Source organism: Gymnoscopelus braueri (assembly GCF_963280865.1).
Source record: "Gymnoscopelus braueri genome assembly, chromosome: 7".
NCBI lineage: Eukaryota > Metazoa > Chordata > Actinopteri > Myctophiformes > Myctophidae > Gymnoscopelus > Gymnoscopelus braueri.
In genome coordinates this window covers 39,803,373-39,824,301 of record NC_137608.1, presented here as the reverse complement: position 1 = coordinate 39,824,301, position 20,929 = coordinate 39,803,373, and the positions used below count along the sequence as shown (strand labels likewise).

The 20,929-nt window shown below is 42.8% G+C and overlaps 1 protein-coding gene across 1 annotated transcript in view; it reads left to right on the top strand.

Moving 5' to 3' along the window:
• Nucleotides 1–3,281: 3,281 nt before the first annotated feature.
• The window catches only part of hmcn2 (hemicentin 2), a gene marked incomplete at its 5' end in the record, with an annotated part of 103,223 nt that continues 85,575 nt past the window's right edge, over nucleotides 3,282–20,929 (top strand). The window contains 12 exons of the mRNA XM_080433596.1: nucleotides 3,282–3,555; nucleotides 7,146–7,216; nucleotides 7,680–7,838; nucleotides 8,759–8,881; nucleotides 13,778–13,949; nucleotides 14,657–14,763; nucleotides 15,351–15,471; nucleotides 16,102–16,365; nucleotides 17,113–17,257; nucleotides 17,745–17,866; nucleotides 18,959–19,240; nucleotides 20,618–20,759. Coding sequence (XP_080289722.1) covers nucleotides 3,282–3,555; nucleotides 7,146–7,216; nucleotides 7,680–7,838; nucleotides 8,759–8,881; nucleotides 13,778–13,949; nucleotides 14,657–14,763; nucleotides 15,351–15,471; nucleotides 16,102–16,365; nucleotides 17,113–17,257; nucleotides 17,745–17,866; nucleotides 18,959–19,240; nucleotides 20,618–20,759 — 1,982 coding nt within the window. The remainder of the gene's footprint in view (nucleotides 3,556–7,145; nucleotides 7,217–7,679; nucleotides 7,839–8,758; nucleotides 8,882–13,777; nucleotides 13,950–14,656; nucleotides 14,764–15,350; nucleotides 15,472–16,101; nucleotides 16,366–17,112; nucleotides 17,258–17,744; nucleotides 17,867–18,958; nucleotides 19,241–20,617; nucleotides 20,760–20,929) is intronic.

Genomic DNA, 20,929 nt, shown 5'->3' with positions numbered 1-20,929 from the left:
GTATAAAATTGTTTTGCAGATTAAACTTTTTCATAGATTTCATAGATAGCTTCATAGACGTATTTGACAGCACTATCGTGTTGGATTAATGTTAATGTGTATTTTCAGACATTTAACCACTTAAACCCTCAGTACTCTGTAACCTTGACCTTTCACTCCATACAATTTTTTCCCTCTACACCAAATCTCTTTGGCCAAAAACAGCCTATCTACAAGCTCTGGCATTGTGAGCTTGTAGATCTGCTATTTTTGGCTAAAGTTCTCCTCAGAAAGGGGATGTTACATCATGCTAGGGTTCAAGTGGTTAATGTAAAAAATAAAAAAAATCCTATCACAATGATTTGGTGGCCCCCCTGTAGTAACTCTGGGGACCCCCTAGGGGTCCCGGACCCCCTGTTAAAGACCACTGAGCTACACCATTGAATTACAACTTCAATATTTAATTTGTGGACGTTTCAAAGTGCTATGGTCCTGTGGATATTCTGTTTCCGTGGTATAAGGCATATTGTACAACAATTTCTGATGATAATGTAGGACTAGAAAATGAGTTTCACCCATGTGGAATAATCTCTGCACATTAGTCATATACACGGCCAAATACGTGCAGCTAGGGGCTGTAAATTAAATTGAAAACAGGGCACGCTCTTTGCTCCTAAATTATGAAGTGAATTAGGCTACATTTAGTCTATAGAGCAACATTTCCTTCCACTTTCAAACTCTTTAGCTATGTCCAGAGACATAATGGCTCTGACTACATCGAAATAGTCATTCTAGAACAATAAATAATGCAATGGTGGAAAGTAACTAACAGGGTCCCCACGGTCATGAAATTCCTGGAAATATTTTGAAATTAGAAAAATATTTTTCCAGTCCTGGAAAAGATTTGGAATTTGTCTAGGGTCCTGGAAAAATATTTGGCTATGCATTTTTTGGCATTTTTTTCTCCAAAACATCTATAACATTACACAAAATATGTATTTTTTTCCCGAACGGGCTGCGTGATTGCAGCCTAATGTATACCGGACGTGACAAAAATAACAGATCTACAAGCTCACAACGTGCTGCAGCGTGATGAGTAGTTAGTACATTTTTTAGTTTTTAGTTTAGTTCTTTATTTTTGCTACACTGCCTGTCTTTGGGCATTGCACATAAGAGTAAGAGACTCATTATTGCGCTGAATGTTATATATAATGTTATACAGGCCTGGAAATTGGGTTAAATATTCTGGAAAAGTCTTGGAAAAGTTTTGGAAATTCATTGGTAAAAATGTGTGGGAACCCTGAACTAAGTACATTACTCGCTGTAGCCTTCTGTACTTAAGTACAATTTTGAGGTACACTAGCCTACTTTTGGAGTATTTCCAATTTTCAATACTTTTACTTCAACTCCATACATCTCTGAGGAAAATATTGTACTTTTACTCCACTACCTTTATTTGAAAACTTTAGTAAACTAGTTACTTTGTAGATTTAGATTTGTATTACTAAACTAACATACATTAACCACTTAAACTCTATTTGAAAATACAGACACGTTGTGAGCTTGTAGATCTGCTATTTTCAAAAGATTTGAATTCATTTTTAAAACTTGAAATGGGGCATTCTGCATAATGAATACTTTTACCTTCGGTACTTTAAGTATATTTTGATGCCAATACTTGTACTTTTACTTAAGTAATTTTTGAATTCCAGATTTTTAGTTGTTATGGAGAATTTCTACACTATGATACTTATACTTAAGTAAAACGTTTGAGTACTCTTTCCACCACTGAAATAATGTAGACTACATTTATATCGAGAGTTGAGACATAACATAAGCCCCTCCATTCACATAAATATTTCTCCGTGCGCTTAGGCATGTATAAAGTTAGATGCGTGCCGGCTGAATATAAATGAACTGAAGGCTATTTATAAAAGCGAGAGTGTTATTGAGACAATAATGTTCTCGACTCTTGACCAAAATAAAGACACAGCGGTCCGGTGAATACCAAAACGCTCGCCCCAAAACACAGTCACCCCGGGGCAAATCCGGCGACCTCGGAACGGTCGCCACTAGGAAAGTGCCAAAACCTATTAAACGTTATTACTAAACTTAACCTCAGTAAAAAAAAAAGCCTAACCCTAAACTTATTTCTACCCTTATCCTATCCACTGGGGGTGAGCCGTCCGCGGGAAAGAAAATGGGGGTGAGCGTGTTTTGGGGCGAGTGTTCCGGTCACCCGGTCCGGCGGTGGCTTTAAGTGCGTAAAGTAGGTAACATTCCTGCAGTGAGTCTATCAGTGAGTCTATCTTCTCGGCTATCAATCACTGAGAAACGTTTAATCTAGCGCAGGGGTTTTCAACCAGTGGTCCGGGGACCACCAGTGGTCCTTGAGGGGGTTCCAGGGGCCGGGGTCCCCAGCCAAATTAATAGTTTAGCAACCAAATTGACCCTTATATGTCTGTAACTCTCAGAGTAAAATGAACACTGATGATGGTGATTCAGTGTAGATTGGGACCCCCAAGAAATCTAAATGGTTGAGTCCCTGGCATATCTTTTCAAATGGGGGTCCCTGGGCTGGGCTAATATTTGTCAATTTGGGGGTCCTTGAAGCGAAAAAGGTTGAAAACCACTGATCTAGCGGGAAAGTATTGAGTAGGCTAGTTAATGCTGGAAAGTCACAGTCGGGTCAAGTTACACAGACACACACACACACACACACACACACACACACACACACACACACACACACACACACACACACACACCCTCAGGTTGGTTCTCGGGACCCCTTTAATACCCATCTCCGCCCCCGTCTTGAAGCGTCAGCGTCCCAGTTACTCCGTGGGCTCTCTATGCTCTCTCCACCTCTAAGCTCCAGCCTTGCTGCCTTTAGTAACTACCAGAGCCTGGTTACTACCAGACCAGTCCGTCCACACGCTCTCCCGTCCCTCATAGCTGTTGCGCACGGACGCAGCCTATTTCTGTGGGAGTATTGGATTCTACTGCGTCGGTAACAACAGCTGGGAAACTTATTTGACCGATTGAATATAACTGGATAGAACTTTTTTGAGTCACTTTTTATTTACTTTTGTTGTGACTCAATCAACTAACTTTTGAGTCACGTTTAATTTACTTTTACTTTTTGTTGTGATTCAACTAACCTTTAAGTCACGTTTTATTTACTTTACCTTTGTTGTGACTCAACTAACTTTTGAGTCACTTTTTTTATTGACTTTCATAGTTTTTTTTCAGTCACCTCGTTTCTACAAGTATACACAGATGCAGACAGTAGATTTACAATGACTGCTTTGGTATTACATTGCCTGGTCTTGGCGCTTTGTATCAACGCGCGCTGGGTCCTGGCAGTAGGACCAGAAGGAGAGGAGGATGATCATGATGTTGAGTCCAGTGACATTAGTGCCTCCACCCTGGCCTTTGTGTTCGATGTGACCGGCTCCATGTACGACGACCTGAAGCAGGTGATAGAGGGCGCCTCTCGGATCCTGGAGAAGACGCTCAGCCGGAGGACCAGACCCATCAGAAACTTTGTGCTGGTCCCCTTCCATGATCCAGGTAGCCTTCCATTAAAACATGGCAATAAAGTGAACAAATGTTTCCCCTGGCTGTCACACATTCAGTGGTGTAAAGTAACTAAGTACATTTACTCAAGTAGCCTACTGTACTTAAGTAGCCTACCATTTTTAGGTATTTCCAATTTTCAGTAGGCTACTTTTACACTTCTACTCCACTAGCTACACCTCAAAGGCAAATATGGTACTTTTACTCCACTACAATTATATGGAAACTTTAGTTGGTTACTTTGTAGATTTGGATTAGGCCTATTATAACAAAACGTACATTAACCACTTCACTTCTGGCATTTGAAAATAGCAGATCTACAAGCTCACGATGCACTGTAGATTGGCTGTTTTCAAAATATGTTTATACATTTGAAAACGTGTGAAATGGGACATTCTGCAAAATGAGCACTTTCTACTTTTGGTAGTTTAAGTACATTTTGATACCAATACTTTTGTAATTTTACTCAACTAAATTTAGAATTCAAATTAACACAATTAAGCTTCATTGTAGCACGTAACTAAAAACTATTGGGCCAAAACCCATTAGTTAATTGTTCCTGAATGTTTGGCAACATTTTCAATTACACAACTGAGTAGCCAGTCACGTTGTAAGGAACCCTGACATTTAAAATAATAGTCTAGAGGAATTAACAGCATTTTTGATAAATTGCTGCACCGTTTTGTGAGGAAGTTCTACAGTTTAAAGGTTTACTTGAACAGCTCAATGTAAAACATCTGAAAGTCTGGATCACATGTTTAGTGGCAACAAAGAGCTCCAGCCAGCGTTGCCAGGTTTCGTGAGAGAAACAAGCAACCAGGTCTAGGAAAACAAGCCCAAAAGAAGCACAGAAGCCACATGACATGAGCACTTTAAACCATGCATCAGCTATTTGAAAATAGCCGATGTGAGCTTGTAGATCTGCTATTTTCAAAAACTCTTTAAAGAAATGTGGAATATTTGGGGGGGGGGGGGGAATTGAAACATTCTAACAACACAACTGCTCCCTGGCACAAAGCTTTTTCATGAAAAATATTTGAGAACCATAGGTTTAAATAATAAAAAAATATATAAAGCAAGTCTAAATAAGCAAGTAAACTTTGGAAACAAGCCCAAAAAACCGCAACCCGTAACTACCAATTTTTACTTTAGCAACTCCAGAAAAAGAAGCCGGAAGTCGCTTATAATAAGCCGACATGGCAACACTGATGCAAGCTCAACCATGAGTAGCCTACAACAGCAGGGGGAGCATAGCCTACACTTTGCTTTCAAAAGGTGTAAGCCAGCCAGCCAGTGGTTTTCTCACACTTTTAATTTCAAGGACCCCCATAACTCTTTACTGTTACATAGCCTACCTTTAAGGGGTTGGAACTTGGCACCCCTCAAGGAACCCTGAGGCTCCCTGCATGGACCCCACTGTTAAAGTGTGAGGAGCCATTCTCCTCACACAATGGAGGAGATCATGATGGGGATGTAGTAACAGGTAGGCTTATGACCCCCCACCCCAGGATATTGTGTACCAAGCCTAGATGGGAAGGCTGGAATCTGAAAATAAGAGTAAATGGGGGGAGGGTGTTTGAGCACTGATGAGAAGCATATGCTGTCTGCTTGTATGTAATTACCCCAATCACCCCCACCCCCCACCCCATCCAAGCCTCTGGAAAAGCCTTGCAGCCCCCAGTTTAAGGCCAGCCAGGGGGGATGGTGGGCTGAACTAACACCACACATTCTGTCTGTGTTTAATGTGTGCCCTGCCCCTGGGGACCTTGTAAACCTCCATGATTTGCAAAGAAGCTGTAACAGTATGACTGACAAAAAGGCGTGACAGCACTGTCAGTGTTCTGCAGCACTAGGCTCTCAGGAGTAGAGGTGTCAAAACTCATTGAAAGCTTTACTGTCAGAAAATAAATGGGGGAAGAGTAAATGAGAAATATCACTTTGACACACATCTTACGTCTACAAGTATTTTAGTAATTGGATGTATTCAAGACATGGTAATTTAGACTGATCCAGAAAAAATTTCATTCAAGCTCTGGAAGTAAATCACATGCACCACCACCAACACACATCACTTCAAATCAATATCACGATATTTATAATTTTCACCTCGATTACAATTAATGATTGATTATTTTAAAAAACATTTAGAAAAAAAGCTCACGATACATACGCGTTGTGAGCTTGTAGATATTTAAAACAAAAATTGCATACCACCAGTGTACAACAAAGTACTATATAATACAGGGCTTAAGTGGTTAATCAGACTAATTGATTTATTCGATAAAAAAAAAAATATTAGAATTTGTCCGTATTGATTCGTTGATATAAAAAAAGGGGGACATTTTTGTGTGTGTGTGTGTGTGTGTGTGTGTGTGTGTGTGTGTGTATGTGTGTACCAGTGTGTGTGTGTGTGTGTGTGTGTGTGAGTGTGTGTGTGTGTGTATATACACATATATATATATATATATATATATATATATAAAATTCTCGGATAATTGATTAACTTACATGAGCAAGATTAAGTCGGTTAGAGGTTCTACATTTCGGTTTAGATGTATTTCTGTTTAATTTCCCATATGCATACACAGTACACACCCTAGCTAAAAGGGATCTGTTCTGAGATGACTATAGTGAAAGAGTTTCATTTATGTCCAGTGGGGCACAACATGTTCTCTGTGCATGTTGTTCATGTTTACTGCTCCATTGATCAGCTCCTGGCAGGGGGGGGGGGGGGGGAGAGGGGGGGTCCATTATGACCCAAAATAGGAGGAAGTTGCCTTGTAGAAAGTGCTGACTGCAGCAGTTGTCAGACATAATCTTATAGGATCCTGTTGACATCAAACTTTTTTGCTTTATCCGCATTTCTGTTTCAAACAAATGCTTAAAAATATCACAGTTTGGAAAAATCCACTTTCTGTTCCACTGTATTGGAAGGTAGATTAAGTATTGAGAATATCTACAATATGTCTTACAAAATAATAATAATAATAATAATAATAGACGAGTTCTGGGGACCAAGGGGTCCCCAGCTAAATGATTGATAGTTCATCTTTATTACATGCATACAAATACAACGAGAGAATGTAAAAGAATGGCTATTTTGATCAGAGTTTCATTGTTATCAATATACCTAATATAGTACATACACAAGGAATTCTTGACTAAATGACAGACCATATGGAACAAATTATGTCTAACAATAAAATGTATTTGATTGGGGTCCTAGAGATAGAAAAAACATATGTTGCTATATCAGTGGTTCTCAAACTTCTTCATGTCTAGGCCTCCCAAAATTATGTATTTGGCTGCCGACCCCCATCTCAAAATATTTTGTTCCAGGGACCCCCAGAAGCAAAGATTTGAGTTAAAAATGTTGTCTTTAAAAAATATATATATTCAAAGATTTGCACAAACTTTCACAATGTTTCAAAAATAGCAGATCTACAAGCTCATAGAGCGTCACTTCGTGCCGCGCTATGAGCTTGTATATCTGCTATTTTTGAATAGCCAACCAATGTGCTATCGTAAAATCTAAAATGACACAGATGCTTTCCCGGTTTTAATGCGTTAATGCTTTCTCATAGATATTGGCCCTGTGTCCATCACGACAGACCCTAAGAAATTCCAGCAGGACCTGCAGGAGTTGTTTGTCCAGGTGAGTACCAGAACCAGAGACCATATCTCTAGAACTATGACTACTGTATGACTCCACCGCATTCCATTCACTAGGTTGTTTGATCAGTTTTTTCAAGTGAAGTAATGATGGCTGTTTGACTGCCTGATTGTCTTAGCAACACTGATTTCACCATGACTTTTCTCTGTGTTGTATTGTATTCATAAAGTGTTGAAAATTTAACAAGTATCCAATCTACATTTTATGAATATAAAATTTTTAGGCAGTTTTCTGCTTTATTAAATTTTAGATTGGAGAGTCAGGATGCAAGGAAAATCTTGCAACACATGTCTCTTAATGGAATAAAATCAGGGACGTTATGATGGTAAAAATGGTATCCGGTCAACTACTGACACGCTAAATGCATTTGTTAAATCAGTGCATTTCTCAGAATAGTGCTTCATCAATGTGATTTGATCGGTGGCTTTTTGACTGAATCTGACAGGGTGGAGGGGACTGTCCTGAGATGAGTATAGGAGCCATAAAGAAGGCTCTGGAGGTTTCCCTTCCTGGGTCCTTCATCTATGTCTTCACTGACGCCAGGGCCAAGGACTACCGCCTCAAACGAGATGTTCTGCAGCTGGTGCAGCTACGACAGTCACAGGTATGTACAGCACAAGGCATTATATCCACTAGAACCTTAGCATCCCTATTCTGGGAGGAACATTTTGTGACATGTTGTGAGCTTGTAGATTGGCTATTTTTGGTGAAGAGGTTTGGTGTAGAGGGAAACAAGAGCAGACTAAGCTGGCTCCAGACCAGACCGATTTTGGGCCGACTAAAAAGTAAAAAGCCAACTCAGGTCTAGGTTTACTAAGTATAGTGTAGTTTAAGTGTTTATAAAGCTCATTACATTTAGTTTGTTATCATACCTGAACATATTGTTTAGCTGTGAACAATATGTTTACAGCTAACTGCGGATACATATTCAAGATTCAAGATTTTATTTGTTATAACACGTATAAATGTAAACAAGAGCTACATTCTCAGGTTTCGGTTCCTACAAGTCAAAATAACAAAAAAGGAGCAATAAACAATGGAAATGATATTTAATAATGGCAAAAATATAGTTCTATAACAATAGCACACTGTGAGATGCCTTGGTTTTCAATGTCATGCATGCTCATACACGAATCAGGTACATTATCTGTAAAATCTCTGGAAATGCAAACAAAAAACAGCAAAAGAATACATTTGAGAGAGCGTAGTCATACATGAAATTGAAAACGGTCTGAACAGCTGTAGACAGTACTATCAGACCAGATAAGTTAATACATCACATCCTGTGATGAAAGGAATCAACTGTTCCATTATGATCTACATTCCGTCAGAGCAGTCGAGAATCACGTTCAGCCCAGCCAGGGAGCGTTTCTCGCGTGCCGCTCTGTGTCAACATGTGTATGAAATATGATAATGAGCATTAGTTCCACGCTCAGCCCCGCTGAGAGGGGAGTGTGTAGATAGTACACACTGGAGGTTTGTAATCCTCCTAATCCTCTTCTGTTCACTTTTGTTGGTTCCAAGGTGGTGTTTGTGCTGACCGGGGACTGTGGGGACCGCACTCAGCCTGGTTACAGAGCCTACGAGGAGATCGCAGCCACCTCCTCTGGACAGATCTTTCACCTGGACAAGCAGCAAGTCAATGAGGTGAGAGGAGATAGGGTAGGATAGACCGTCCTTTATTGATCCCAGGTATGGAAAAGATCACATTTAAAAAAGAGAAGAAAAAAAACATAGCATAGGCAAATAAAAAAAAGTCACATTGGTTGGTCATAAATCATTTAAAAAAAGTTACAATGGTCGGTCATGCAGTGCATGTCATGCAGAACTAGCAGAAGAAGTACAATGCAGTGCAATTCATGGGTGTGGTTTGTTATCCATTAACCCATTTAGAACACCTATAACTATACCTTTCAATCCGGGATCCCCTTTTGGGGTTGTTGTTGCTATGTACAGTATTTAGCAACATATTGTTTTTGTAATTTCTGAATAAATATTTGAAGTTTTTCAGAAAACTTTAGAATGCATTTTTAGAATCGGCCTCAGGTCTAAATGGGTTAAAGTAGATATTATTGCTTAAAATTAAGTAGAAGAATTTACATATTTCATACAACATTGAATAGCCAACAGCAGGAAGAGAACCAACCAGATACATCGGCCTAGCGATGTAATCGCAGAAGCCGCATAGAATAATGAAAAATTATTCAAAAGCCGATACTGAAGTCACTGGTGATGTGAGATGGATGAGTGACTCCTTTCCATCGCAGCCAGCCTGTAACAGAATACTGTGTCTCTGAGAAGCCGGTGCTCATTAACTCTAATTCGTCGTACGACAAAGTATAAATTAGGCTTAAGTCAGACTTAAAAGAAGCCAGAGTTTCCTCTCAGGGAGACATTGGTATCCTGCGTGTCAACACAGGATATGCCTGGGCTGAGCAGAGGGCAGCCCTGTGTCGGAGCCAAGGCGCACTGGTGGCCTACTGAACCCCTGAACTCAGATATGTGTGTACACACACACACACACACACACACACGCGCGTGTGAGTGTGTATTTGTGTGTACGGGTCTGTTTCCTCTCGAGTCGTTGTATGTAGCTAAATGTATAATACATATGTGTGGGGGCAAGTAGGTTTATTAACACCCCATATAATCCCTATAGATTTTACGAAGTGATTGAATTCCATGCTTATGTCACTGGACCATAGGGGTCTTTAGTATGGGAATAAGGGACCATTTGCAGTCTGTAGGCCTCACGCCCTAGCCCCAGCTGGCCAAAGTGTGGACAGTTAAACTAAATTAGTGTGTTGTTTCTAATGAACGGTCTTACATTAAAAACAAATGTGCGCACTTCTAGACAAGCTTCTGATTTATTTTTTCTACATCAAAGCAAGGACATTCAGACCTGTGTAAGTACAGTGCTTGGGTGGCATGCTTTTACAGCATTAATGCAAATCCCTCGATCCTTAAAAACCCCCACAAGTACTACCTATCTCACTAAAATCTTCCCCGTTAATAGCAATTTAATAAAGCGAGGCCAAAACAAATATACACGGTCTCTTTTGTGGCCCCCAATGGATAGTGGAGAGAAAACAGACTGCTTATTTTACTCTCTAATCCCAGGATATGATCTGTCATGGCTTCCCTCTTTCCAACACAGCTGCCCTGTGCCTGCTGGCTCCCAAGTCCTCACACAACAGCTCATTGTCAAGCACTGTGTGTCACACTCCTTGAGTCCATACACTTTTTTAGAATTTTGACTGGACATAATCAATGACAGGATCGGTCAATAAGTCCTCAGGCTAGATAACAACTCTAATGTTGCCAAGAATAGTGGTTTTCATTCATCTCCCATGAGGCTCTTCTAGACCCTATAATCCGCTGCTGAGGGGGTCTGCTGTGACATCAGCGTTCAGACAGAAACGGGATAATAAAGAAGTTTGTTGTGAGGACATGGATTCTTTTTTCTTATGCGGGATCTGGCTAACGTTGAGCTTTTCTGGTCACCTCGGCAAGTCGGCCAACACTCATTCCCACACGACACCACTCCACGTTATCCTCAACACAAGTGCCTCGACTTCCTTTTCATATAGGAGAGTCATTTGTAAGAGTCAACTTACCCTTAACACAAGTGCCTTGACTTCCTTTTCATATAGGAGAGTCAACCGTCCTAATGGTTTCCTCATCAGGTGGATCCAGTCGTGGGTTTGTCAGGGGTAAAGTGAAACCCAGTTAACCTGCTGTGTCCTCTATCATGTTACTGAGTCATGCTGAACAAAGGTGGTCTAGCCTACAGATTAGCTAGACTCCCAGACACAGGAAGACAGATGTGGTGGACTGATGTTCTCAGAGCGGGATCGGGGGGACAGGTGTTTTGGTGTTTCCATTGAGAACGCATCTCTGTCATTTAGATTTCGTTGGCTATTCAAATATAGCAGATATACAAGCTCATAACGCGGCACCGAGTGCCGTGCTATGAGCTTGTAGATCTGCTATTTCTGAAAAATGTTGAACATTTTTGCAAATCTTTGAATATATATATATTTTTAAAGCAAACATTTGTAACTCAAATCTTTGCTTCTGGGGGTCCCTGGAACAACATATTTTACAAATGTTCACTTTAAAAAATACATATATTCAAAGATTTGCACACATTTGCACGATTTTTCAAAAATAGCAGATCTACAAGCTCATTGCGCGGCACTTGGTGCCGCGCAATGAGCTTTTATATCTGCTATTTTTGAATAGCCAAAGAAATCGAAAATGACAGAGATGCGTTCCCGGATTGAATGGGATAAGGGGGGGGGGGTCCATCTGGGACTGATTTGTCCCAACAACAACCCCTGGTTCCTATAGCGCCACAGCATCCCGCAAACATCGTTGCTTTTGTTGGTGTTTTTAGCCAGGGCTATAGGACTATAAGCTGACCCTGAACCACACTGGGAGGTCTCTAGTCAGGCCGCCCTACCCCTAACCCCATAGGGACCACACATTTCTTACACTGGCCGCCTGCTAGGAGGGGGTTCAAAGCACTGCAACAAGTCCCAGAAGATCGTCCGGCCAGCTGTAGGGGGGGATGAAAAGAAGTAGAAGCATCACTCCATCCTCAGCTGACCTTCCCCATGCCCATCCTCCTTTCATGCTTCTAAGAATAGAGGGGGGGTCCTTCCTGACACGCCCCCGCAAGCCGGCTCAGACTGCAACACGCCGGATGAGGTTTCACAGGACTGTGTACTTCTTGCATTCCCCCGTGGCTCCAGCAGGGAGCGGCTGCAGTGTGCTCAGCATGTTTCCTTGAGACACGCCTCGGCCCCACTAGACAACAGAAGTTCCGTCTTATATAGTTGTCTGTGGCAGAAGTGGGGAAGATTTCTAGATCTAGATCAGATGCCCAAGCTCTGCAAGTCATGTCGGTTTTTATTTACGTTCAGTATATCCACATACATATGTTCTCATTTCTTTTATTTAATGTCTGAGGTCTTGATTCATGGCTTTATGTCCACTCCTCTCCAAACAGTGTGTGGATGAAAATCCGCTCTATATCCCGGGGCAGATGTAGGTCACCTTGTAGCAGTTTCCTGCTCTGTTGGGGATGATGCTGCTATACACATGTGGCACACATTACAGCTGTTTCCAGTTGTAAAGCGCGAGAGGAACCAGCTGCTGTCAGCGCCCACTGGGTCCGAATGCACAGAAAAGGGGAAGGCCTGCTAATTAAATTATCAAAGGCCATACTTGTTTCACTTTAACTCCCGTATTCGTAAATATATTAAACGTGTTAGATTTGGCCCTCTGTCCACTGAAGCCATGTTTTCAATGCAATTGTTATTACGGACACAATGCAACCATGATGTCTGCGCTTTCAATTATAAGAGGAATACAAATACTAGGCAGCAGCAGTTGCTTCTGAAGCATTTGGGAAGATGGCAGAAGTTTGGTCCAGTGAGACCACTGAAATAAAACCCTGTTTAACTTCATTGGCTTTGCTGTTCCCAAGTTTCCTCATAGGAGGAAACAAAGTGCTAGATTTATATTCATTGTCAATAACGGAACAATAATTATGGTGTGCCTGATGGATCAGACAGTTAGTGAACCGTGAGAGACCACATCATCCTCGTGAGTTGCGAGGACCCCGAGTTTGAATCCGACTCCTAGTCATCTCACATGTCTCCCATCTCCCTCGGTTTCCTGTCTCTCTACACGGTTATATCTAATAAAAAAGAAAAAGCTGCCAAAGTAATCTTCGTGTACGTGCCAAAGTTGAAATACAAGAAGGTGAAATATTCCTCTCTAATAGTCACTGGAGGAAATCAAACTCTGTGTGATGATTGCGCCTGTCATTAGATGTAATCAAGCTGTCCGCCATTATATCAGGGGTTTGGGTAATCTTTGCCCTGAGATGTAGATAATGAGTCTCATTTAGGAGCGAGCGAGGCTCTCTCAGTCCCAACACATCGCTGCCCTGCGACCTCATCTTCTGCTATTTCAAGCTCAGTAAATTCAGCGAGATAGCAAAATGGAAAAGAGCCCTCCTTTTCTGTCCTTAATTGATCCCGCATATTGGCCTGTCGGTAATGTGGAATATAGAATGTGGCATGACTAACACACAGGCCTACACGCATCTCCACGTCTTTTGAGTTCCGAGGAACGAGCACTCGTGATTCATGAAGGCTGTGTTTGAGCAGGAAGAGACAGCCGCCTGACAGACTTCCACTGCAGAGAGACGGTCTGCTGGGAATTCATGCTTGGGAGTGCAGAAAAACTGTATGTTATCATTTTGACAGTGGTGCTGTTTCACTTTTCCTTTTGTTTAGGCAAAACCCCCCGGAGGAATGCGTCTGTGATGAAGGAATAGTCCAAATACAAAGTGCAGAGTGCTGGGGGGGGGGGGGGGGGGGGGGGTGGTGGATGAGTTTCAGTGCAAGGTCACAGTCACATCCTTCCTGTCCTGGCCCTGGTCTTTCTAGGCGAAAGGGGTGCACAGTAGGGTCCCTGCACGGGGACTTTTGTCTTTATTATATGGTGTTTTTCACCCCCACTTTCCAGGTTCTGAAGTGGGTCGAGGAGACGGTCCAGGCCCTGAAGGTTCATCTGCTGTCCTCCAACCACGACAGTGCTCAGGAAAACACGTGGGAGGTGCCCTTTGACCCCAGCCTGAGAGAGGTCACCGTGTCGCTCAGTGGACCAGCACCGCAGATCCAGCTCACAGATCCCCTCGGTAGGCTCAATGATTCATGCTTTGTGTTTGATTGATCGGCTGCTTTAAGTATAGTGAGAGCCCATGTATCTCTATAATGTATACTCTACTACTCTACTCTATAGGTAGGTATAACACTTTTTTATTTTTGTAACCCCATTTTTTACAACCAGTGCCAATTGTCTATGTAATCCTGGGCACTACACTCCCTCTGCCAACCTAGGGAGGCCAGGGCCGAGCTCATGCCTCCTTCAATGCATGAGAGCCAACTGACCTTCTTGTCACCAGACAGGGGAGAGTTTCCCCGGTTGGACGTAGCGCGTGGAAGGAACACGTTATTCCAACCAGTTCCTTTCCCCTCCATCAGGCGCCCCGACTGGCCAGGGGGAGGCAGTAGGCTATAGTTGACCAGGATTACTGCATGTTTTTGTGAGGGTATCTACCCATTTTTATAAAGTTTAACCACATGAACCCTAGCGTCCATATTCTGGGGCAAACATTCCGTGAAAATAGCCGATCTACAGGCTCACAACGTGACGCAAAATATGATATATTTGGCGTAGAGGGGAAAAAGGAGGGGGGCAAGGATAGACCCCTGGGGTACCCCGGTCAACGACGTAAAGTGGTTAAATTAGAAAATGTAATCAAAATTATTTATATCACTTTACAGAACCAGAATAAACATTTTCTTCATTAAAAATATTTATTTTTCTATTGTTTTTCTGTAGGTCGTATTGTTGGTGTGGAGCAAGGTCTCACCGAGCTGTTGAACATCCCCAACTCAGCTCGTGTAGTCAATCTGAAGTTCCCCAGACCTGGAGCATGGAAACTGAAGGTATAGTCCCTGGAAATAATTTGATAAAAAAAAAAAAACCAAAACCAAATTGGATGTGTGCTGGATCCAAAAATAGTGACAAAAACTGAAAAATCCACACACAAAATAGCTCCCATTAAAAGTATTTGAGCAACACAGTCTTTTGAAATCAGAGGACAATCTTACACATTTCCAATCCATTTAACGGGAGCTATTTGGTGTGCAGATTTTGCGTCCCTTTTATGTCCCTGGGTATTTAATCTACCAATTTCTTTTTACTTTACTTCGTACTGGCTCTATTTTTCAGTTGTATTATCCCTAATGCACTGTATGCACTAATCTATGTTTTGTTAAGTATGCAGTAATATTGTGTATGTAAAGTAAAAGTCTCAACAATACATATTGTACTCACAAGGAGGTAGTAAAACAATATACAATGTGTATTTCAATGATTACATTTGTATTGCATTGTTTTTGTGATACTCTTTTGTTCAAAGAGTATCTTAATAGATCATAAATCTTTCAGTAAGCACCTCCAGTACCAGTATAGACCAACTGATGATGATGATGACAGGGGCAAGTAAATAATCTAAGCTTTATTTTTCCAGGTCAGCTGCAGTGGACGACACACTCTGAGGGTGACAGGCGTCAGCAATCTAGACTTCCGTGCTGGCTTCTCCAGCGTAGCCGCCTCTGAGTTCAGCTCCACCAGGCAGAGGCCTATAAAAGGTACTGTGTGTGCAGTGGTGGAAAAAGTACTCAAATTCTTTACTTAAGTAAAAGTACCAATACTGCAATATAGAAATACTCTGTTAAAAGTAAAAGTCCAGAATATTTTTTTTTACTTGAGTAAAAGTACAAAAGTATTGGCATCAAAATCTACTTAAAGTACCAAAAGTAGAAGTACTAAAATATTTGAAAATAGCAGATCTACAAGCTCACAACACGTCGCATCGGGACGCGTTGTGAGCTTGTAGATCGGCTATTTTCAAAAAGCCTAAAATAGTGCTAAAGAGGTTAATGTATGTTTCATAATATAATAATTTATAGCTGCAAAGTAACTACTAACTAAAATTTTCAAATAATTGTAGAGGAGTAAAAGTACAATATTTGCCTCCGTGATTTAGTGGAGTAGAAGTAAAAGTATTGGAAATTGGAAAAACTCAAGTAAAGCACCAATACCTCAAAATTGTACTTAAGTACAGTACTTGAGTAAATGTACTTAGTTACTTTCCACCGCTGGGTACTGTGTGCACGTGTTGATCTGTGCGTGTGTTTGGCACATCTCATTTAGCTGAGATCATGTGTGGAAGAAGGTGACTCATCATGTTCTTTCATCCCTCTCTCTCTCTCTCCCAGGAGTTCCAGCGCATGTTTTGCTGAAGTGCACGGGCTTAAGGCCCCCGGGCCAGCTCAGCCATGTGGAGCTGGTGTCCGGCTCGGGGCGCTCGCTTCGCACTCTCCCCGTACCCATGCCGTCTGACCTGGGCGGACGAGGGCTCTGGAGTCTCCCCGAGTTCCGCACGCCCTCCCAGAGCTTCTTCATCAAGGCGACGGGGAAGGACGAGGAGGGGTACCGCTTCCAGAGGCTGTCCAGTGTCAGCTATACCAACATTGTTCCAGGCAAGATATAGCCCTGACAACCACCCACTCACCCACCCACACACCCCCACACACACACCCACACGCGCACACACACACACACACACACACACACACACACACACACACACACACACACACACACACATACCCCCCCCACACACACACACACACACACATACCCCCACACACACGCGCACACACACACACGCACACGCACACGCACAGACAGACAGACAGACAGACAGACAGACAGACAGACAGACAGACAGACAGACAGACAGACAGACAGACAGACAGACAGACAGACAGACACACACACACACACACACACACACACACACACACACACACACACACACACACACACACACACACACACACACACACACACACACACACACACACACACACACACATACACACACACACACACAGCACCCCCCCAAACGCACACACACACACACACACACACACACAAAAGCAAACAAACACAAACGCACACCCCCCCCCCACACACACACCCCCCCCCCCCACACACACACACACACACACACACACACACACACACGCGCACACGCGCACACGCACACGCACACAACCCCACCCCGCCCACACACACACACACACACACACACACACACACACACACACACACACACACAACCTCCCCCCCCCCCACACACACAGACACACACTCTGTCTCTCTCACATCGTCAACTGTCTTTGTAATTGTAACCTTTGACCTTTGCATCCTCTCATTTGCAGACCCCCCCTCGGTGAGCATGCCCGGCGTCGTGCACGGCTTCTACATGCAGCCGACTGCGATTGGCTGTTCGGTGGAGAGTGACATTCCCTACAGGTTGAGATTCACCAGGAATGGGGTCGCCCTAGGAGAGGAAAAGTTCTTTCAGTGAGTCCCTCTCTTCTCCCCTTATGTTCACACTGTTCAGTACTCTGTGACACTTGGCTCGCCTCTCTCTGGATGCTACGGCGTCATGCACTCATTCCCTGCTGTAAAAGAAAAAAACACTGATTAGGTCACTCAGCAAAATATTGCACAGTTACCAGTTAGCAGGGCTGTAAAGTGTTAGCGTTATAGTTCACTGTGTTGCATTTTATTGCTTAACTTAATCACTCAGGAAACTGGCACATAACAATCAATTTAGACTACATTACATATTCATCCTGGAAAAATACCAAAGTGCCTTTTCGTACGTTTGGGCTGGCGCTCTGTATTGAATTACGTTCATGAAGCGAGGCTGTGACTTTAGGTGAAAGGTATTCCAGTTGCTTACGTGTGCCACGGATACTAATTGTACGTCATCTAAAAATAGGAACACTGTTTCCGTCGTGCTCCTGCCAAGCTACAGTATATCTGTTAATGTCTTTGTCTCTAGGACATCAGCCAGAGCATCATGGGAAATAGCCCACGCCTCAGGTGAAGATGAGGGTCCGTATGAGTGCGTCGCGCAGAGCACTGCAGGACTGGGTCAGGCCAGGACGCAGCTGACGGTCAAAGGTATGTGCCACATATGCATGCACAATATACAGCGCATCGCACATCTGCACGTGCGTGTACAAACATCCATATGCACGCCCATGCACTCCCACTAACGCAGACACGCCGAGCACACATACACACACAAACAGAGACAGACAAACAAGTACGTTATTTATTTACATAGACAGTACGCATGCACATACATACAACATCCGCATGCACGCACACACGCACGCACACACACACACACACAGACACACACACACACACATATACACACACACACACACACACACAAGCACACGCACAAGCACACGCACACGCACACGCACACGCACGCAGGCACTCTCACACACACCTATCCTCATGGTCCTCATACACTCATACATCACAGTCTTAGAAAAAGCTTTGAAATACTTTCCAACAAAGCCTTATCTAGAGATTTATAGCTTAGAACATCAATGTAAAAAGAAAGCATGCCGCTCCAAACATATTTGTATTTGGGGGTAAACTATTCCCCCCCACTGTTTGTTCACTGTTGATAGTGCTCCTTTTGATCTCGACTCTGATGTTTTCTCCGTTGCGTTTCCAACGAAACGCAGTGGTGGAAAGTAACTAAGTACATGTACTTAAATACTGTACTTAAGTACAATTTTGAGGTATTTGTACTTTACTTGAGTATTTCCAATTTCTAATACTTTTACTTCTACTCCACTACATCTCAGAGGCAAATATTGTACTTTTACTCCACTACAATTATTTGAAAACTTTAGTTACTAGTTACTTTTCAGATATAAACTATGATATAATGAAACATACATTAACCACTTTAGCCCTATTTTATAACTAGGCTATTTGAAAATAGCAGATCTACAAGCTCACAACGCGTCGCATCGCGACGCGTTGTGAGCTTGTAGATCGGCTATTTTCAAATATTTAGTACTTTTACTTTTGGTACTTTAAGTACATTTTGATGCCAGTACTTTTGTACTTTTACTCAAGTGCATTTTGAATTCTGGACTTTTACTTGTAACATAGTAATTCTATATTGCAGTATTGGTACTTTTACTTAAGTAAAGAATTTGAGTACTTTTCCCACCACTGCGACAGAGCCCCCTCCCGTCCTGAGAGCCCCCGTCAACGTGAGCTCATCCGTGGGAGCCGTGGCCACGCTGTCGTGTCGGGTGGAAGGCTCCATGCGCTACAACCTGACGTGGTACCGGTTGGGCCACGCCGTCCTGCCCCGGACGGGCGGCAGGGTCAAGCTGCTCCCCGACTCCTCCTCCTCCCTGCAGATCAGCGGGGTTCGTCCGCAGGACGCCGGGGAATACCACTGCGTGGCCACCAACGCCCACGGGAACAGCAGGATCACCGTGTGGCTTCTCGTCCCAGGTACTGATGATTGTGCTATTATAGCAAAGCAGAGAGAGAAAAAAAATCACACCCAGTGTGAAGAGAGTGGTGCCTTTCATGAGTTCATTTCGTTAGTTACTTTTTACAGACTTTGATGACTTCAAAGTATTTTTACTCATTTTAAGTACTTTAAAATGTTTTTACTGATTTTTACGTGTTTTTACTCATTTTAACATCTTTTAAGTATTTTTACTCATTTTAAGTATTTTTACTCATTTTAAGTATTTTTACTCAGTTTAGGAACTTTAAAGTATCTTTACTAATATTTAAGTATTTTTACTCATTGTAAGTATTTTTACTCATGTTAAGTATTTTTACTCAAAAGTGTGTGTGTGTGTGTGTGTGTGTGTGTGTGTGTGTGTGTGTGTGTGTGTGTGTGTGTATAATTAGTGTAACTGGTTGCATCTTTGTGTTGCAATCAGCCGCAGCTGTTGAGGCTGTGCTCAAACAGAGGGGCCGTGCTCATACACACAGACACACAGACAGACACACAGACAGACACACACACAGACAAAGTCACTCCTTGGAGTGGCTAGCACCACTCAAAAACATAATCCGCAGGTCATCTGGTTAAATGCTTGACACACCGGGGCCCACGTATACCTCTGTGTTCAGGCCGTGGGCTCCATCATCTGGTTTCCATTACCGGCCCCCAGCCTCTCTCTCTCTCTGCAGTAGGACTTATAGCCACTGCCCGGGGCAGAGCATGCTTCACATCAAGCCCCAGAATTGATGCATGTTGAGAATTGTGGCTTCCACCACCGTGGGCACGGGTTCAGATGTCTGTCATGTATTTTATCCCGTTAAAGACCTGAAGCCGATTCTACAAATGTCTTCTAAATCCCAACAGTATTCTGAAAAACGTATGTTTCTATATCAGTGGTGCTCAAACTTTTCCATGTCAAGGACCCCCAAAATGATATGTATTTGGCCACCGACCCCCATCTCAAAATATCTTGGGACCCCCCCCCCAGAAGCAAAGATTTGAGTTACAAATGTTCGCTTTAAAACAATATATATTCAAAGATTTACACACATTTTCACGATTTTTCAAAAAAATTTCTTTGTTGCTCAAATCAAAAAGTGACACAGATGCGTTCCAGGTCTTAATGGGTTAAAACGCCCCAAAAAAAGAACAAAAAAACAAATGTTGAAACATGTCCCTCATCGGGGTCCGTTGGTCCATGACATCAGACATGTGTGATTGCTGATATTCATGAGCGTTGTCTAGACTGTCAGAGCTTTGTCATCGCGAGGAGAGAGTTATATTTGAAACGACGCGGTGGTGTAGTCTATAGCTGGAGACAACAACGTCCTGACTCAACCTTTTTTTTCTCCCGTGATTCCCTTTTGCAGAGGCTCCTTCCGTGACAGTCAGTCCCCAGAGCCAGGTTTTCTCCCGGGGGGACGAGATCCGCCTCGTCTGCACCGCGTCCGGCTCCCCCCCTCCCTCTCTGTTTTGGAGCCATGGAAACATGTTCCTCACTAATCGGCCGAGGTAAAGTAACTCTCTAGCCCACTCAACACCTCCGGGCAAAAGAGTCCTCCGGAGAGCTTCGGAGAGTCGTTAGGTTCCACTTAAATTGCGCGCTAGAAATGCTCAATTGCCACATCTTGTTTGCATCACCGCTGCTGATTTATATCGCTAACAATGCAGTGTCTTTATCC